The sequence below is a fragment of the Prunus persica genome, chromosome G3 (genome assembly GCF_000346465.2).
Source record: "Prunus persica cultivar Lovell chromosome G3, Prunus_persica_NCBIv2, whole genome shotgun sequence".
In the NCBI taxonomy this organism is placed as follows: domain Eukaryota; kingdom Viridiplantae; phylum Streptophyta; class Magnoliopsida; order Rosales; family Rosaceae; genus Prunus; species Prunus persica.
In genome coordinates, this window is record NC_034011.1 from 19169461 (window position 1) to 19185982 (window position 16522).

The 16522-nt window shown below is 38.9% G+C and overlaps 2 protein-coding genes and 1 pseudogene across 2 annotated transcripts; all 3 read right to left on the reverse strand.

The window, feature by feature from the left end:
* LOC18783395 (chlorophyll a-b binding protein of LHCII type 1) lies at nucleotides 9557-13626 on the reverse strand. Its single transcript, XM_007217198.2, has 2 exons — nucleotides 13531-13626; nucleotides 9557-10498 (listed from the first exon to the last, which is right to left on the reverse strand). The coding sequence occupies exon 2, from the start codon at nucleotides 10496-10498 to the stop codon at nucleotides 9695-9697; it is 804 nt and encodes a 267-aa protein (XP_007217260.1). The 5' UTR covers nucleotides 13531-13626; the 3' UTR covers nucleotides 9557-9694.
* On the reverse strand, nucleotides 12553-13617 carry LOC18783507 (chlorophyll a-b binding protein of LHCII type 1). Its single transcript, XM_007215754.2, has one exon. The coding sequence runs from the start codon at nucleotides 13528-13530 to the stop codon at nucleotides 12727-12729; it is 804 nt and encodes a 267-aa protein (XP_007215816.1). The 5' UTR covers nucleotides 13531-13617; the 3' UTR covers nucleotides 12553-12726.
* Nucleotides 14943-15883, reverse strand: LOC18782478 (annotated as a pseudogene).

Consider the following 16522-nt stretch of genomic DNA (forward strand, 5'->3'; position numbering starts at 1 on the left):
TCTACTAAGCCGAGGCTAGCCGCCAAGTTCCTTTTACTGTAGTCGTAGGTTGACCAACTAAGAGTGGGGTATTCTCCTTCATGTTGGTCTTGATTTGTGGTTATGATCGTTTTCTTCTTTTTACAGTTGCTTTGACACCATGTCATTTGATGAAGAAAGCCGATCGTCTAACTCACAAGCTCCATTATATATGCTTGGTGGCTCTTATGCCTATAAGAAAAGATTCATAGCCAACCTGTACTACGTCACTAAGGAGGCACAATTTCAGAGATGATGATCTCAGTTTTCTGCAGCTATTCCTGACAGGACCCGATCCAAATTCCGCTTTGAAATCCGAACCAGACTCTGTGTGTGTCCGACACCTGGCGAATGTCGAGCACAAATGACCTATTTGCCCCTCAACACAAAACATGATAAAATAACAAGGTTGACTTCTACTGAAAAATCAGTAGAGTTTCCATTGTAACTGGCTCAATACCAAAACATTTTCACCTGCCAAACAAGTATACATATATACAACCAACTACCAGCATACGTATATATACATTCCAACAGTTCAAATCTCAGTCTATGACAAAACATCAGAGCGACTACTAAGAATTTACAAAGGAGTGAATCCGTTTACAAACAAAATCCTACATCAGAAGAAAGGCGCGGAAGATGGGAAGTGGCCCGGTGGTGGATTTCTGTGCACGTCTACTGCCTGGGGGCGCAAAACAATAATAAGGGTGAGTGGACTCAAAAACAAAATTGAGAAAATAGTATAAGAACATACTAACCCCACTATAAAAACAGTTATACAAACTAGGTTATTTTCTTTATTTTTGAAATCAATGCATGTATATAATTATATACATTTGAAAACAGTTTAAACTATCACCTAGGTGTACCCTTATTTCCGTAAATTCCTTATATCCGTCAATTCCTTGCATCACCATGGGTGACACATACTCGCAGGTCTCAGTGACACGAAGTTAGTCCGAGCCGCAACTCGCAGGATTCAGGGGATCGTAGTCCACCTTTATCCGCATTACTCGCTCCACACGAGTTCGAGTACCAAGGAACTCGTGGGGCAACTGTTAAGCATGCTGACTAAATCGAAGGCAACAAATATAATCCGAAGGCAACATTTAATATCTGGGTACAAGGTGGTTTAAGAAAATATAAAGTTTCTGAAGAAAATCTTATGAATAATTAACTTTCTGTAACCTTTAAAATTCTGCTGCCATTTATCTGATAATGAACGAGAATATCTGTTCCTATATTCTTTAAAGGAGATTTCATTCGGCAGCATGCAACATAAAATATTTAACAGAATAAAACAACTTATAATTGAAACTAAACTGCTTAAATTCATTTATTAAAACAAAGAGTCCACTCACTGATAGTCTGAGCTCGCTGGACCTCTTGAAGGTCCCTCTTGCGGGTCAACTGGTACCCGGGTGCCTGATTCAATGACCATAATATTCTATTAATACAATATATAGTATTAAATTAAAAACCCTATCCCTGGCTCCTAAACGTACGTGCATCAATTTAAAGTGATCCCTATGCCCATAAAAGCTTTCCTTCTATGTGGGATAGTTTAGCGGTATCTTAGGACTCAAATAGCGCTAAAGTCCAAAAAGTCAATCCGAGACCCCACCGGTCCATGACCTCACAATATGATCCGGATGCCGCTAGAAGGTCCAATATATTTAGGACACATGTCCCGAGGGTATTGGTGTCGATCGGACGGTCGGATTGATCACAATCCTGTAATCGCAAAATTTCTAACCCTAGCTCTAGTGTTCGCGTTTTTGAAGTATCCGGGACTCCGATTCACAATCCGTCGAATCCTACACGATTCTAAAATTATCTAGAGTAACATATCGGAAACTGGTTACGATCCAACGGCTCAACAGTATTGAACCCGATAATCTCACAATATGGAAAATCCGTTCGAGGCTCAAATAGTATCCAAATTGAGATCCGCGAATTCCTATGCGCTCGTGACGACATAAGGATCGTATCAAGACACAGTGTCACTGCACTACACTCGTCCACACGCCGCCGCACGCGCCGGCAGCGATGGGTGTCCAAAGCGATTACGCATCGCCGGAAAATCTCAAAACCAAGGCTCCAAACTCCTATCCTAGGTATAACACCATATTTGGAACCACTTTTGTTCTTGGACCAACCCCAAAAACTGACTGGAAGTGGCCGAACACGGAGGCCGAAAACCAGCCGAATTTCAAATTACAGACTGAGCTACCTACGGTCAAAATCGATACAAACCTACCCAACCATCAGCTAGATCATGGAAAATAGGTAGAAATCCATACATTACTCGACAAATTTAGAGGAGAATTGAAGGAGAACGAGCGGGTTGAAGTTTTGACAAAACCGATCGGTTTTCTGCAAATTTCGGCGACGTCAGTGGTGGAGTGGAGCGGCTGAGGGCCGAGACGTATAGAGGCGGACGAGCTGGTTCTTTTGGGACCCGTGCCGACGGAATTGATGGCCGGACGTGGTGGTGGCGAGGAGTAGAAAAAATCGGCTGGGGGGTGTTCGCGCGACGGGAGAGAGAGAGAGAGAGAGAAACTGAGGTTTTATAAAAAATTCTGATTTTTTCAATTTACCAATTTGCCCTTAGTGATATTTTAATCGTATTTTCTTCGTTAAAGCTCCGATTCGAGTTCACTTCGTGTCTATGAACTCATTTCGTCGTGCTCTACGCAACAGTGTATGTGGAATTGTCAAATTCCTTTTCGATCAAAAAGTCAACTTTGCGTTCATAATTTATTCCAACGGCAAAATTGTCTTTCCTCATAATAAATTACTAATTATAAATGAATTTTTGGTTTGGGTCATTACAGTTCCTACTGGTGTGAATGTGAGTTTGGCTAAACCGTTCTCTAAGGTTGCGGATCGTATGGACCTGTATAATCCAAATGCGAGGATAATCACATTTCGCCCATTCTATTTATTTTTAGGATTCAAGTATCCCATGTCTAGGTTTTTCAAAGAAGTGTTCCATGTCATAGGGTGTGCTCCATGTCTGTGTACCCCAAATGTTTATCGTGTTATGATGTGCTTTGACAACTTGATCCACCTTTTCAAGTTGGGTCTGCCCTTGCAAGAATTCTTCTTTTTCTTTGAAGTAAGGCGTAGTGAGAAATTTGCTCAACTCTGCTCGTTCTGGGAAATACTGCTTTGATAACCTCAGTGCTGGTGACCACGCTTGGAGTATGAACGTGTTAGAGATTAGTGGAGATTGGAAGGACAATGTGAATGATGGCCCTCAGATTCCCATTACGTTTTTCCAACGTATGTCTTGATCTACTTTACCGACATACTCAAAGTTTTTTTTGGTTATATATGTGTTCATGTGACTAACTTTTGTCTTTTACTTACAGTTGATATGATCACAAAAAAGGATTGATACCTAATTGGCCATGGCTATAGTCCATAAGGGCTTAAACATTCCACAGAGGTTCAAATTTATAAGGCTATAGAGAAATGGAAGGCGGCTTGCATTTGCCTATAAATAAATATCTTATATCCCCTCCTTCTTTATATCCCACTTTCTTCATCTTTCTGACTCTTTCGCCTATAGCATCTATGAAGATGTTTTTCTTCAAGAAGGCCACTTCACCAAATTAACACTACAAAATGCAGCAAAAAAAAACACTTTGAAAATCAAATACGAAGCTTGTACGAACCAACAAGTGGGCATCATAGCTGCTAAGGTAAATCCAGAGGATCTCAAAAGGATAGGTGTGAGTAGCTCCGATGAGAATGATAAAAAAAAAAAGGATGGGTCTGAGTAGCTCTGATGAGAACGATGGAAATGAGGGTATGACTAAGATTCCAGACACCAATATGCCGCACTTTGAAATACAACACTACCTTCCTAGGAGTTTTCCAATCTATCTTCAATAGAGGATTAAAAGAAACAATGCTGGTCATTTATGAGAATAAGGAGATCAAGTGGACCATGTCGTCCTCTAACCTGGCTGGATGTGGATTCACATTGGAAGACTGAGCAGTCATTCTTGTGTCTACACAATTCCTTGCAAAACCAGTTATGAAATATGAGGCAGACTTGAGCACCAAATGGGGATCCTCAGGGGCTCGACCAGAGGTGCTACCTATTCCCGTCACCAAGAGCCATTTTGGAGGCGAGGACAAGGAACCTGTTAAGAAACCCGAGAGTGGAAATGGAAATGAAGCCTCTGACGGCTCCGACAGCCCAAATGGCGTCGTCTCACCCAATGATTGTCCTAATATGAAGAGCAACAGACCTAGGTTTAATGGCCATGAAAATGGAGCAATACTCGATCTGAAACTCAAACTAGTTGGTGGTACTAAATAAGCTAATTGTGGTAGTGGTCCTAATATGAAGCTAGCGGGCGAACCTAGCTCTAATGGCCATGAAAATGGAGCAACAATTAATTTGAAACCTAGCCTAGGTGGTAATGAAAGAGCTAACGGTGGTGGTAGTACTGTAGGGGAAGTTTCTGTTGGAGAAGATGAGCTTTTTGAGAAGGTTCTGGATAAGATGTTCGAGATATTTGGTGGTTCATGTGGGAACAAGGAATTTTGGCAACCACTCCGGTGATGCCATGTGGAAATTGGAATATGCCATAGGTCATCTTGAATATGCCAATTAAATTGATTTAAAATGGAAAATATCTCCATAAGTCAAGGATTATGATTTCATTAAATCTCCTTGATCTCCTTATTAATGGAAAGGAATAATTCCCTTAAAAAAATTATTCTCTCTCTTGATTATTCCAAATATGGCACAAGGTGATAAGACTATAGAAAGACAAGTATATTTCACAAAGAGGTAACTTCCAAACCCATGAGAACTCTCTCTCTCTCTCTCTCTCTCTCTCTCTCTCTCTCTCTCTCTCTATGGCTCTCACGCCACCTCATTCTCCCCCTGAGAGCACTCATTTCCTTTAAGAAATACATGCATCTCCATGAGACTGTATTCTAACTTAGGCATTGGAGGGCCCTTGGCCAACACCACACCTGTGTTCTCCAATTGACCGTTCTTGTTTTGCAAGGAATCTTAGAAGAACGTACTAAAGTGGTGCGAAGATGTTCTCCAAATCTGCTCGAGAGGAAAATTGCATTCACAGTTAACTCATAGAATAATTTTAGAAAAGAAAAAAAAAAGCCTAGGCCGACTAGGAAGAATAAAGAATAGCAATTAAAAAATAGGTCCCGCAAATGCCACATTGGCACTTAACATTTTTATTAACAGTTTGGCTAAAAGAGGAAGTAAATTGTAGGTTTTTCGTGAGTTTGAGTATGTACTTGTAAATGTCTCCAAAGATGGGTATGGACTTGAAAATGGCCTTATAGTTTGGGGTATCTTATGTAGTTTGTCCATAAGAATAATACTTGAGACATTAACTAAATATGATTTTATTTTATTTATTTTCTATCCAAGGGTGATTGCTGTCAAATTTGTCTTTACATATTATTATGATTGTTTGTAAGAAATAAATAAATAAATAAATAAATATATATATGCATGTGTGCATATAGTCAATGATATCAATGCAAATGAGTAATGAAATTTGAATATGTATAGTTTAAGGAGGCTGTATTCAATTAGGATTCTAGAGCGTTTAAAAAGATTTTGTTTAAGTGCCAAATTTCATAGAATTTGATGGAACTTTAGAATTCGTATAGAACTTGATAGACTTTCAAAAGACTTCTATATAATTTTTTAATGAACTTTCTTAAGATTTGTATGGCTTTTATTCCAGACTTCTATAATTTCTTTAACATATTTTTTAAAAAACAAATGCTAAGAGCCAACTAATTAGTCATATCATCCACGAGATGTAGCATCAATCATGAGTTGCAACAACATTCTTCTCTCTTCTACACTCCAAGCGTTACAATCTTGTTTGCTCTTCCCTTTTCTATTTACTTGTTGTGTATTTTCAGACTCTATTTGAGTGGTGCAGCTATGAATTTTATCATATCAATAAAAAATAAAGCATACAAAATATACAAAACCCATAAAACACTACAAACGTTGATCCCAAAAATGTACATCAGCAACCATAGACTCCCAGTGCCACGTAGGTAACTAATAGAGAGATATGATAGAAACCCTAAAGACGGAACCATATTGTAATAAATTTAAAAGACTAGGGTATGTGATTGTTAAAATTTAAAAAGATAAGGGCTAACATGTCTTAAGAGTATAACCACAAGGTATTAAACTATAATTAACCACAAAAAACAAAAAAACAAAAAAACAAACAAATGAGATGCGAAAAATCAATAATGACCTAAAGGTATTGTAATCTAGCATGGTAAAAACGACATTGCCTATTTATCTTTATTCACGAATTGACCCCAACGTGTCTTGTCTTTTAGCATTCAAAACTATTCCTAAATTTCCAATTGGTCCTTTTAAAGTTGAGGACATACATGGTTTACCGTATACTTTCGATTTTGTTAACTCTACTAAAGGCGTTACGCTCCAAGTTAGTATTCAATATTAGAAGAAGTTTCAAGTTCAAATCGCGTTCAAATCATCCATACTAATAATGATATGACTTGAGATTAGGTTGTTACAAATATGACTAGGATCAAAGACACCCTTAATTGAGAGTGTAAAAACAATTGTGCTGAAGATAATTGTTTATATCATATTTGATTGCTCAGTCATTCTGCGACACGTGGAGCATGGGACCTATAAAAGGAGCCCATTGAGCCCAGTAAAAATACTGAGGTCTATAAACAACTATCGATAGTAGGTGAGCCTTCGGCAACCTACTTGCCGATCTGACTAAAGGCATCTCGCAAGCTATCTCTTACACGGACACGTGGTAGCTCCTTAGGCATCAAAATACAACTCGAACTCGAAGTGCACACCTCCCAAGAATATATAAATAGGGGCACAAGTCCCCAAAAGTGAGGTAACAGTTACATTCGGCTACTTAGCCTTTACTGTATCAAAGTTACTATTCATTCCATCTTTAAACTAACTTAAATATTGGAGAGCCTTCGATCGGCACCACACCGGTGCCCAAAGTCTTGCCGTTGCTCTTTTCTTGCAGATAATCCTTGTCTGCCCAAGAGTCCTAAAGGTCGAAGATAACATCACATCTCTAAGTTGGGTCCACAAATAGTTTTCTATTTTTGGGCATCAACAATAATAATTCTAAGTGAGAAGATAAGATTATTTGACTTTTTAACATTTGTCTTGGGTCTTTGTTGTGCCAGCTCATTAGATACTCCTGCATCAGTTGCCTAATTTGAAGCTTTAAGCCAAGGTTGTAGGCACCACTATGATTGTCAGTTGATGGGCATAAGACAATGGAATTCACCATATATGTAGCTTCTCCTATTTACATAAATATTGTGGGTAATGGGTTTTAGCCTCTCCATAAAAAGGAAGGATTGCCCACAACAAGCTTGTTGTCAGTGGTCCTATATAATCAAGAATTTGTCAATGAATAAAGATTAGAAGTTACGTGATGAAAATATAGACTCATAGATGCGTGCAATTGGTGATAGAGTAAATTTATCTTTTTTATTATGTGTCGAAATCACGTGATAAGATAGATATATTCATGAACATATACGACTGATGGTAGGGCATATTTGGATGTTTTGGTGTCACTAGTCTTATATATTTATGAGTTTGTCTCTCTCGTTAAACATTGAAGTCACATAATAAGAGATATAGACTCTTAAATATATACAACTGATGATATGACAGATTTACCTCTTTTATTACGTGTCGAAATCACATAATAACGAAGATAGACTCACATATACATAAAACTGGTGATAGAACAAATTTTCTCCCCCTTTAAGACTTTAACCAATGCTTGGCTGGTTTTATTTATTGGATGAAGAAAATACTCTTCTCTCACTTCTGATTCTCTAGCTCTCCTTCTAGGCCTCAAACTCCTAACTTATAGGCCCAGCTCATCTCAATTCTAAATCCTAATATATATTCTTTCACATGCTATTTTCTTTATGAGAACCTCTAAATTTGACTAACATTCCCACTTTTAGAATAAACCCAAAAGAAACATGAAGATCTTGTAGCCATGAAAGTGTCTCAGTTTTTTATTAAATCAATTTGCTGCTTTCTTCCATATCTGTCCCTCCCTGTTACATTCCAATAAGATGCTCATTTCTTGGATGCTTGCACGAGGCCTTCTGAAAATATTCCAAGTGTTTTTTTATTATCTGTCTCCCACATCCCTCCCATTATCCATGCCTTGCTCTTCTTTATTTTATCATGGAACATAATCATATATCTATTTTACACTTTAGTATAATGAAAGGCCACGTAACATGACAGTAAAAGTTGCCCCAACTTTATGCAAACTCTGGGTAAATTAAAAAGTATACGGAATTTTGAAGTGGAAGGTTCTTGGGGTGAGGAAAATGAAAAGTGTGATCTTGGTATGTTTATATGTTATGACTCTTTATTTGATAGAATTGATTTTTTAATTTATTCAACATCTTTAATACATGATATTTGAACTTAAGACATTCTCCAAAAAAAGTGAAGATTTACGTACGTATATACGAGAAGATGCACATCCGCTAACATTAAGTATTATTTTACTGGAATGATTAACAGAGCCATCACTTAGTTTACTGAGAAATATTTAATTTTGTGTGTCAGTAGAAGCCTGAACACTCCTTTGGATGCAAAGTATAGGATTAACTGTATGTATCATATGTTTGCATGTGCATTTCTTATAATTTATAGCTTTGTTTGCATCTTGAATGCTACCTAGTAGGGAAGGTTATATCTTCTACTCTCCATTTTCTACTAAATCATTCATACTGTGATAGCTTGCACTTGAAACAAAAATGTTTGCTTTGCCATTATGAATCCAATCATTCAAGCTCAGATTGAGGCATTCGAGCTCTTTCTCCCCTACTTCTTTGGTCCCCTTCTCAACTAAATTGAGTAAATTTTAAGCCACTTCATTTAAAAATAATAATATGAATCTAGCAGCTTTGCACATGGATTGATGTAGAGCAATTTTAGTTTCTCTCACATTTTATGCACAATGTAGCATTTGCCTATACGGATTCGGAAAATCGAAATCAAGTTACATCTTAGAATGAATGTGATGGTTGTATTGTATGAGATATGACACTCTTAATTAAATGGAAGTTCTATAATCTTCATTATTAGAAACTACAGAAATAAAACAATGCAGATAATTGGACATCCGAAGTTCTGCAGACTGCTGCAGAATTTGGTCTGTTGCTTCATCTGCTGCCTTCTCCCTGTTACTTTCTCTTATATAGATGCTCATGAGTCATATGCATGTCAGTTGGGTTGATTTTTGAAGTGTCCTCTCTCTTCCCTTGCTTTGCCTCTAAATTCCAGTCCTTACTTTTGTTTTTTCCACGACAAGATGAGTTTTATCAGCATTTTCTGGATGAAAACAAATGCCAATGAGGCTTTTCCCATTTCTTGCAGTGCATCATAATTCTGATTCACTTCAGTAATGTAAGCAAATTGAGCTTTATAAGTAAGGTGAATCTATTCACATGCAAATTTTTACTCCAAGAAATTGTTGATGCATTCTTTTGCACTGCCGACACCCAAGTAAGTTTCATAAAAATAACACATTAACAGAAATTCTGTTTCACAACAATTGTTACAAATCTGCTTCTTTCTCTCAAGTTCTCAGCCTCACTTTCCAGGAACAAAGTTTGTGGCATATGACCAAGCATTGTTGTTAACAGGATCAGCTAAGTGGTCAGCCAAGTTCTCAATTGGCCCCTTTCCTGTAACAATGGCCTGCACAAAGAAACCAAACATGGAAAACATGGCGAGTCTTCCATTCTTCAGCTCCTTCACCTTCAGCTCAGCGAAAGCCTCTGGATCCTCTGCAAGGCCTAATGGGTCAAAGCTCCCACCTGGATATAATGGGTCAGTGATCTCTCCGAGAGGCCCACCTGCAACTCTGTAACCTTCCACTGCACCCATCAAGATAACTTGTGTGGCCCAAATTGCTAAAATGCTTTGGGCATGGACTAAGCTTGGGTTTCCCAAGTAGTCTAGCCCACCCTCACTGAATATCTGGGCGCCAGCCTTGAACCATACAGCCTCACCGAACTTGACCCCGTTACGGGACAAGAGTTCAGGGAAAACGCAGCCCAGAGCACCAAGCATGGCCCATCTTGAATGGATAACTTCAAGCTCACGGTTCTTGGCAAAGGTCTCTGGGTCAGCTGAGAGCCCAGCAGTGTCCCAACCGTAATCACCAGGGAATTCTCCAGTGAGGTAAGAGGGGGCCTCGCCAGAGAAGGGGCCCAAGTATTTGACACGGTCCGGGCCATACCACGGGCTGCCAGATGATACATTTTTGGACTTGGATGCGGTTTTGCGCATGGTAATTCGGCCCTCACCAACAATGTTAGAAACAGAGGAACCGAGCTTGACAGCTTGGCCAGCAAGAGAAGGGGAGGAGAGAGCCATTGTTGAAGAAGCCATTTGAGAAAAATGGAAGTGTATTGACTACTGAGTATTTCAGTCTCTCTAGACAATGTGGGAAGGCCGGGTGCCTGTTGTTGTTGTTTTGGTAGAGACGTTGGTGGGTGTATGTATAGGTTTGAGGGTGCATGAGGTCCTTATCTTTGTGATATCTTCATCTCTTTTCTGATTGGTGAAAATGATGTTCAAGGATTTTCAAGACGGATCTCTTCGTTTGAGCTTTGATGCTTTTCCCGTTGGCTTGATATGCTCCACTACTTTACTTCCGAACAACAAAACGAAAAAGGAAAAATTAAAAATCTGTTTTGGATATTATTACATGCTTCGAATGAGCTCTAAGCCAATTGAATTTAGTCACTACTGTTTGTGGTGGTGAGAAACGTCTTCATTTCCAGGTGGCTTGATGTGTTCCACTAGTTAGGTCTCAAGACATGCAAGGAAGAAGAAAATATATCCGTTGATCTCTGTAGCCAATAGAAAATGGCCACATACTCTTTTCATGAGAGAGAATCTAAGGATGATAACTTGTAACACAACAGACAATTGGTAGCGTTGTTATCCACCATAGTTCTTCACATGAATCCAGAAATGACAAGACACCATAGTTCTTCCGTTTTCACTTTCAGATGGACAAATTCTCACCCTCCCTCACATGTATATATTTTTGGTAATAAATTATTGGAGGGGGGAGTTTACACAAATATTTATTTGATATTTGGGAATTTCGAACTTCTGCTCACATAAGTGGAGGTGGAAGAGCTATCAACTAAGTTATACCCTACTAATATTCACATATATTTAATCCAACCTAAAATGTCCACTAACTAACTATTTTTTTTAATGAGAGAAAGGAAACCAACAAAGACACGACCCTTTAGGGCACGCAAGCCCAAATAGGTCCAAATAAAAAGAAGAACCAATAGAAAGAGGGAGACCACTCTGCCACAGCTTCGAAGGCGAAAGCAAATGACCAAGGGAAGCAAGAGCATCTGCAACCCCATTGACTTCACGAAAGACATGAGAGAAGGAGATTTGATCACATAATATTGTGAGATGTAGAATATCTTGGACAAGCTGATTAATGCACGAGGAAGTCGAGCATCGCTTCAAAACTGAGTCAATGACAAGCTTAGAATCTCCATGAAATAAGAGTTTGGACCAACTCTTGGAAACAACATAAGCCAAGCCATCTCTAAGCTCCAAACATTCCACCACAATAATAGAATTGCGACCAATCTTCTTAGCACCAACTAGCACAGTATGAGCATTATCATCTCTAATAACAAAGCCGATCGTAGCATAACTATTTATTTAGATAAAGAGTTTGTAAGTCAAGTAGTTAATAATATTATTATTCATCTATTCAGTGGCGGAGTCAGGATTTTACATTAAAGGAGGCCCTTTAAAAAAATTTATAAAATAATTCAAATAGGAGCACTAACTGGTTAGTAAGTTAATACGATACTAATTACTCGGTTTAGCTCACTGCATAATATCATTTCATATTGATTAATAATTTATTCGTTCATTACAATCATAATTGTCCTTAATTTCATATTATAAAATAATTGAATATTAATCTCATAATCTACACTATTAAAGATTCATACTCATACGTTAATAATTTATATTCCAACAGAGAGAATAAATACAAAAAAGTTCATAAATCCAATATTAAAGTACCCTACTACTCAGACATGTAAAAAGGAAGGGAAAAAAATCACAAAGCGTAAGCTTAAGTTAAACAAAAGAGGAAGAGAAAGAGAAGGGAAAAAATTAGGAGTTTTTAGTGCAAATATCATAACATAATCTAGTAGATTTAATTGAAAGTAAAAGAGTGATTAAGAAGTTTAATGGTTAATTTATACTACAATTATCGATTAGTCGAAATGGTCATTGGTAACATAAATATATACTTTGTTGATCATAATATGTCACATAGCATTTTAATCCTTACTAATTGTAGTATAAATACTATTAAATCTCACAGATTGGGACTCTTACCAAACAGTTAGAAGTAAGATGAATATCAGTGAATTTAGAGCCAGGTGAACTTGTCAACAAAACAACAAGTAGATTAAATGAGAGGTAATCTACAGCAAGGCGATAACTTATCCTTTCAGATCTTGATGACCACTAGAATTACAGTCTAATCCAATTTCATCAACATAATTAAGCACAATTGCCAAAACCATTAGGAAAAGCACACTTCTCTCTCAATCTCAGGCTCACTTGCCGGGAACAAAGTTTGTGGCGTATGCCCAGGCATTGTTGTTAACAGGGTCAGCCAAGTGGTCAGCTAAGTTCTCAATTGGTCCCTTCCCTGTAACAATGGCCTGCACAAAGAACCCAAACATAGAAAACATGGCCAGTCTTCCATTCTTCAGCTCCTTCACCTTCAGCTCAGCAAAAGCTTCTGGATCTTCTGCAAGGCCTAATGGGTCAAAGCTCCCACCTGGGTACAATGGGTCTGTCACCTCACCAAGGGGCCCACCAGCAATTCTGTAACCTTCAACTGCACCCATCAAGATAACTTGTGTGGCCCATATTGCCAAAATGCTTTGGGCATGGACTAAGCTTGGGTTTCCCAAGTAGTCTAGACCACCCTCACTGAAGATTTGGGCCCCAGCCTTGAACCAAACAGCTTCGCCGAACTTGACTCCGTTACGGGACAAGAGTTCGGGGAAAACACAGCCCAAAGCGCCGAGCATGGCCCATCTTGAGTGGATGACCTCAAGCTCACGGTTCTTGGCAAAGGTCTCAGGGTCAGCCGAGAGCCCAGCAGTGTCCCAACCGTAATCGCCGGGGAATTCTCCAGTGAGGTAAGAAGGGGCCTCGCCAGAGAACGGGCCCAAGTATTTGACACGGTCAGGGCCGTACCACGGGCTGCCGGATGAAACATTTTTGGACCTGGATGCGGTTTTGCGCATGGTAACTCGGCCCTCACCAACAATGTTAGAAACAGAGGAACCGAGCTTGACAGCTTGGCCAGCAAGAGAAGGGGAGGAGAGAGCCATTGTTGAAGAAGCCATTTGAGGAAAAATGAAAGTGTATTATTTGTGAAAATCTTCAGTCTCTCAGACAATGTGAGAGGGCCGAGTGCTTGTTTTCTTTGGGAAGAAGAGACGTTGGTGGGTATTTGTATAGGTTTGGTTCAAAGGGTCCTTATCTTTCTGATATCTTCATCTCTTTTCTCATTGGAGAAGACCAAGTTTGAAAATCTCTACCCTTCCAGTTGGCTTGATATGCTCCACTAGTTTATTACTTCCCAAAACAGAAAGAAAAATTAATATCAAATTTGGAAATTATATGCTTTGATTTCTAGCCACTACTAGAATTTTGTCCACGCACACTTTCTTTATTTCCAGTTGGCTTGATATGCTTCACTAGTTTTTCTCCAGGGACAAAAAAAAAAAAAAAAAAGAGATCAGAAAAATCAAGTTTGGATATTTTATATTACTTCTATCTTTGGCCAATGGAATTTGCCCACGTACTCTTTCGGATGAGGGTGATGAGAGAGGAAAAATCTGAGTATTCAAATGAATAATTTAGAGCAACTCTATTTTAACATGATTATGTCTAATTGAAATTGTAGAGAAAATTACTTCTTTTATTATGTGTTCTAATCTAAGAGTGTGTCAGTTTAGATGCAATATGGATGCGGTTTTGGACAAATGTGGCGGTTTGATCTTAATTTAGATGTAGCTCTGGAACATAGCTAATGCCATAGAACTTACATTCAGAGATTAGCACTACATATCCAGCAGCTTGTGCTGAGCCATAAACTTATAAGAGACTTCAGCTGCTGCTCTTACCATAGAGGAGAGTGCTACAAAATGTTGAGGGCATTTCATATTGAAGAGGACGGAAGTCTAGCTTAAGAGTTTAGAAGATCTTGGGCGTCTTCATTCATTGCTAATTGATTTTTAGTTGATTGGAAGTTTAAATTCTAATATAATATCATGATAGGCTATTCATGTGCCAAGCCAAACAATCCCACATGTTCCCCAATAAGAATTGTTCACTGATTAAGCACAAAAGAAGCGACACGCGGGGGCGTGTTGAGAGTATCTCACATGAAAAGATTGAAGTTTATTTTAAGATTTTAAAAGATCTCTTAACTAATTCCATAGCAATCTTGTTTTTATTTATTTAATTGAGTTTAACTTGTATTAAACTCCATCACACACTGATATTGCATTTTCATGACAAGATGGATTGGCTGTGAAGGTGGTGCAACTTTTTATTTATTTATGGCGTTTTACTTTCTATATTTATTCATCACCATTTTTTTGGTATGAGTTGGTGAAAACAAATGCCAATTACGAGTCTTTCCTCATTTCTTGCAAGTCACAATGTTGATTCATCGAGTTGTCAGAACTAAGAACATTGAGTTTTTGAAGTAAGGTGAAAAATTCCCATACAAATGTATACTCAAAGAACATTTATCAGATTTGTTCTTATATTCCTCTGCATTGACCACCAAATTTCATCAGAAAAAAAAAAAAAACAAGAACACTTCAAAGAAATCCCATTCAAAACAGTGGCCCTCGCAATTTGTAAAAACGCTTCTCTCTCAAGTTCTCCATGCACCTCACTTCCCAGGAACAAAGTTTGTGGCGTATGACCAAGCATTGTTGTTTAACAGGATCAGCCAAGTGGTCAGCTAAGTTCTCTATTGGTCCCTTTCCAGTAACAATGGCCTGCACAAAGAACCCAAACATGGAAAACATGGCGAGTCTTCCATTCTTCAGCTCAGCGAGAGCCTCTGGATCCTCTGCAAGGCCTAATGGGTCAAAGCTCCCACCTGGATATAATGGGTCAGTGATCTCTCCGAGAGGCCCACCTGCAACTCTGTAACCTTCCACTGATAACTTGTGTGGCTCAAATTGCCAAAATGCTTTGGGCATTGACTAAGCTTGGGTTTCCCAAGTAGTCTAGCCCACCGTCACTGAAGATTTGGGCCCCAGCCTTGAACCAAACAGCTTCTCAGAACTTGACTCCGTTACGAGACAAGAGTTCGGGGAAATCATAGCCCAAAGCCCCGAGCATGGCCCATCTTGAGTGGATGACTTCAAGTTCACGGTTTTTGGTAAAGGTTTCTGGGTCAGCTGAGAGCCCAGCAGTGTCCCAACCGTAATCACCGGGGAATTCTTCAGGAGTCAGTACGGTAAGAAGGGGCCTCACCAGAGAACGGGCCCAAGTATTTGACACGGTCGGGGCCGTACCACGGACTGCTGGATGAAACATTTTTGGACTTGGATGCGGTTTTGCGCATTGTAACTCGGCCCTCACGTCACCAACAATTATAGAAACAGAGGAACCGAGCTTGACAGCTTGGCCAGCAAGAGAAGGGGAGGAGAGAGCCATTGTTGAAGAGGCCATTTTAGAAAAATGAAAGTGTATTGTATTGAGGGTTGCCTTTTAGACAATGTGGGATTGTCAAGTGCCAAGTGTCAAGTGCCAAGAGCGTTAGAGCTTCTTGGTGTTTGAGTAGGACGGTATATAATCCTATCCAAAAAAAAAGAAGACGGTATATAATCTGTATATTTATAGTGTTGGTGCATGGGGTCCTTATCTTATCTAAGTTATATCTTGATCTGTTTTCTTATTGGTGAAAATGAAGTTCACAGATTCTCTCAATGAATCTCTCCCTTTGCTTCACTCCAGTTGGCTTGCCAGGCTCCACTGGTAAATTGTATTCTTCAATCTCTTTGTCAATTCTTGGTTGCTGTTCTATTATGGATGTTTGATATGCCCTGACCTCTCTGACCAATAGAATTTTCCCACGTACTCTCTTGGATGAGAGTTCTAAGAATGTTGGATAAGGAGAGAAGAATCTAACAGTGAGAAATCTGTGTTGGCTTCATCAACTGGAAGCCCAAAATGAATGACTTACGCCCTTGATTTGTATACCAGAGGGTATAGATACAGATCATTAGCTAAATAATCTGGATTCTGAATTGATGCATGTCGTTTAACGAATGGGATCTATGAAACTCATGGTCATTATAAAGAAAAACA

Excerpts from the sequence above, each read along its gene's own strand:
- LOC18783507 (XM_007215754.2), bottom strand. The coding sequence starts at position 13,530 with ATGGCTTCTTCAACAATGGCTCTCTCCTCCCCTTCTCTTGCTGGCCAA.
- LOC18783395 (XM_007217198.2), bottom strand. The coding sequence starts at position 10,498 with ATGGCTTCTTCAACAATGGCTCTCTCCTCCCCTTCTCTTGCTGGCCAA.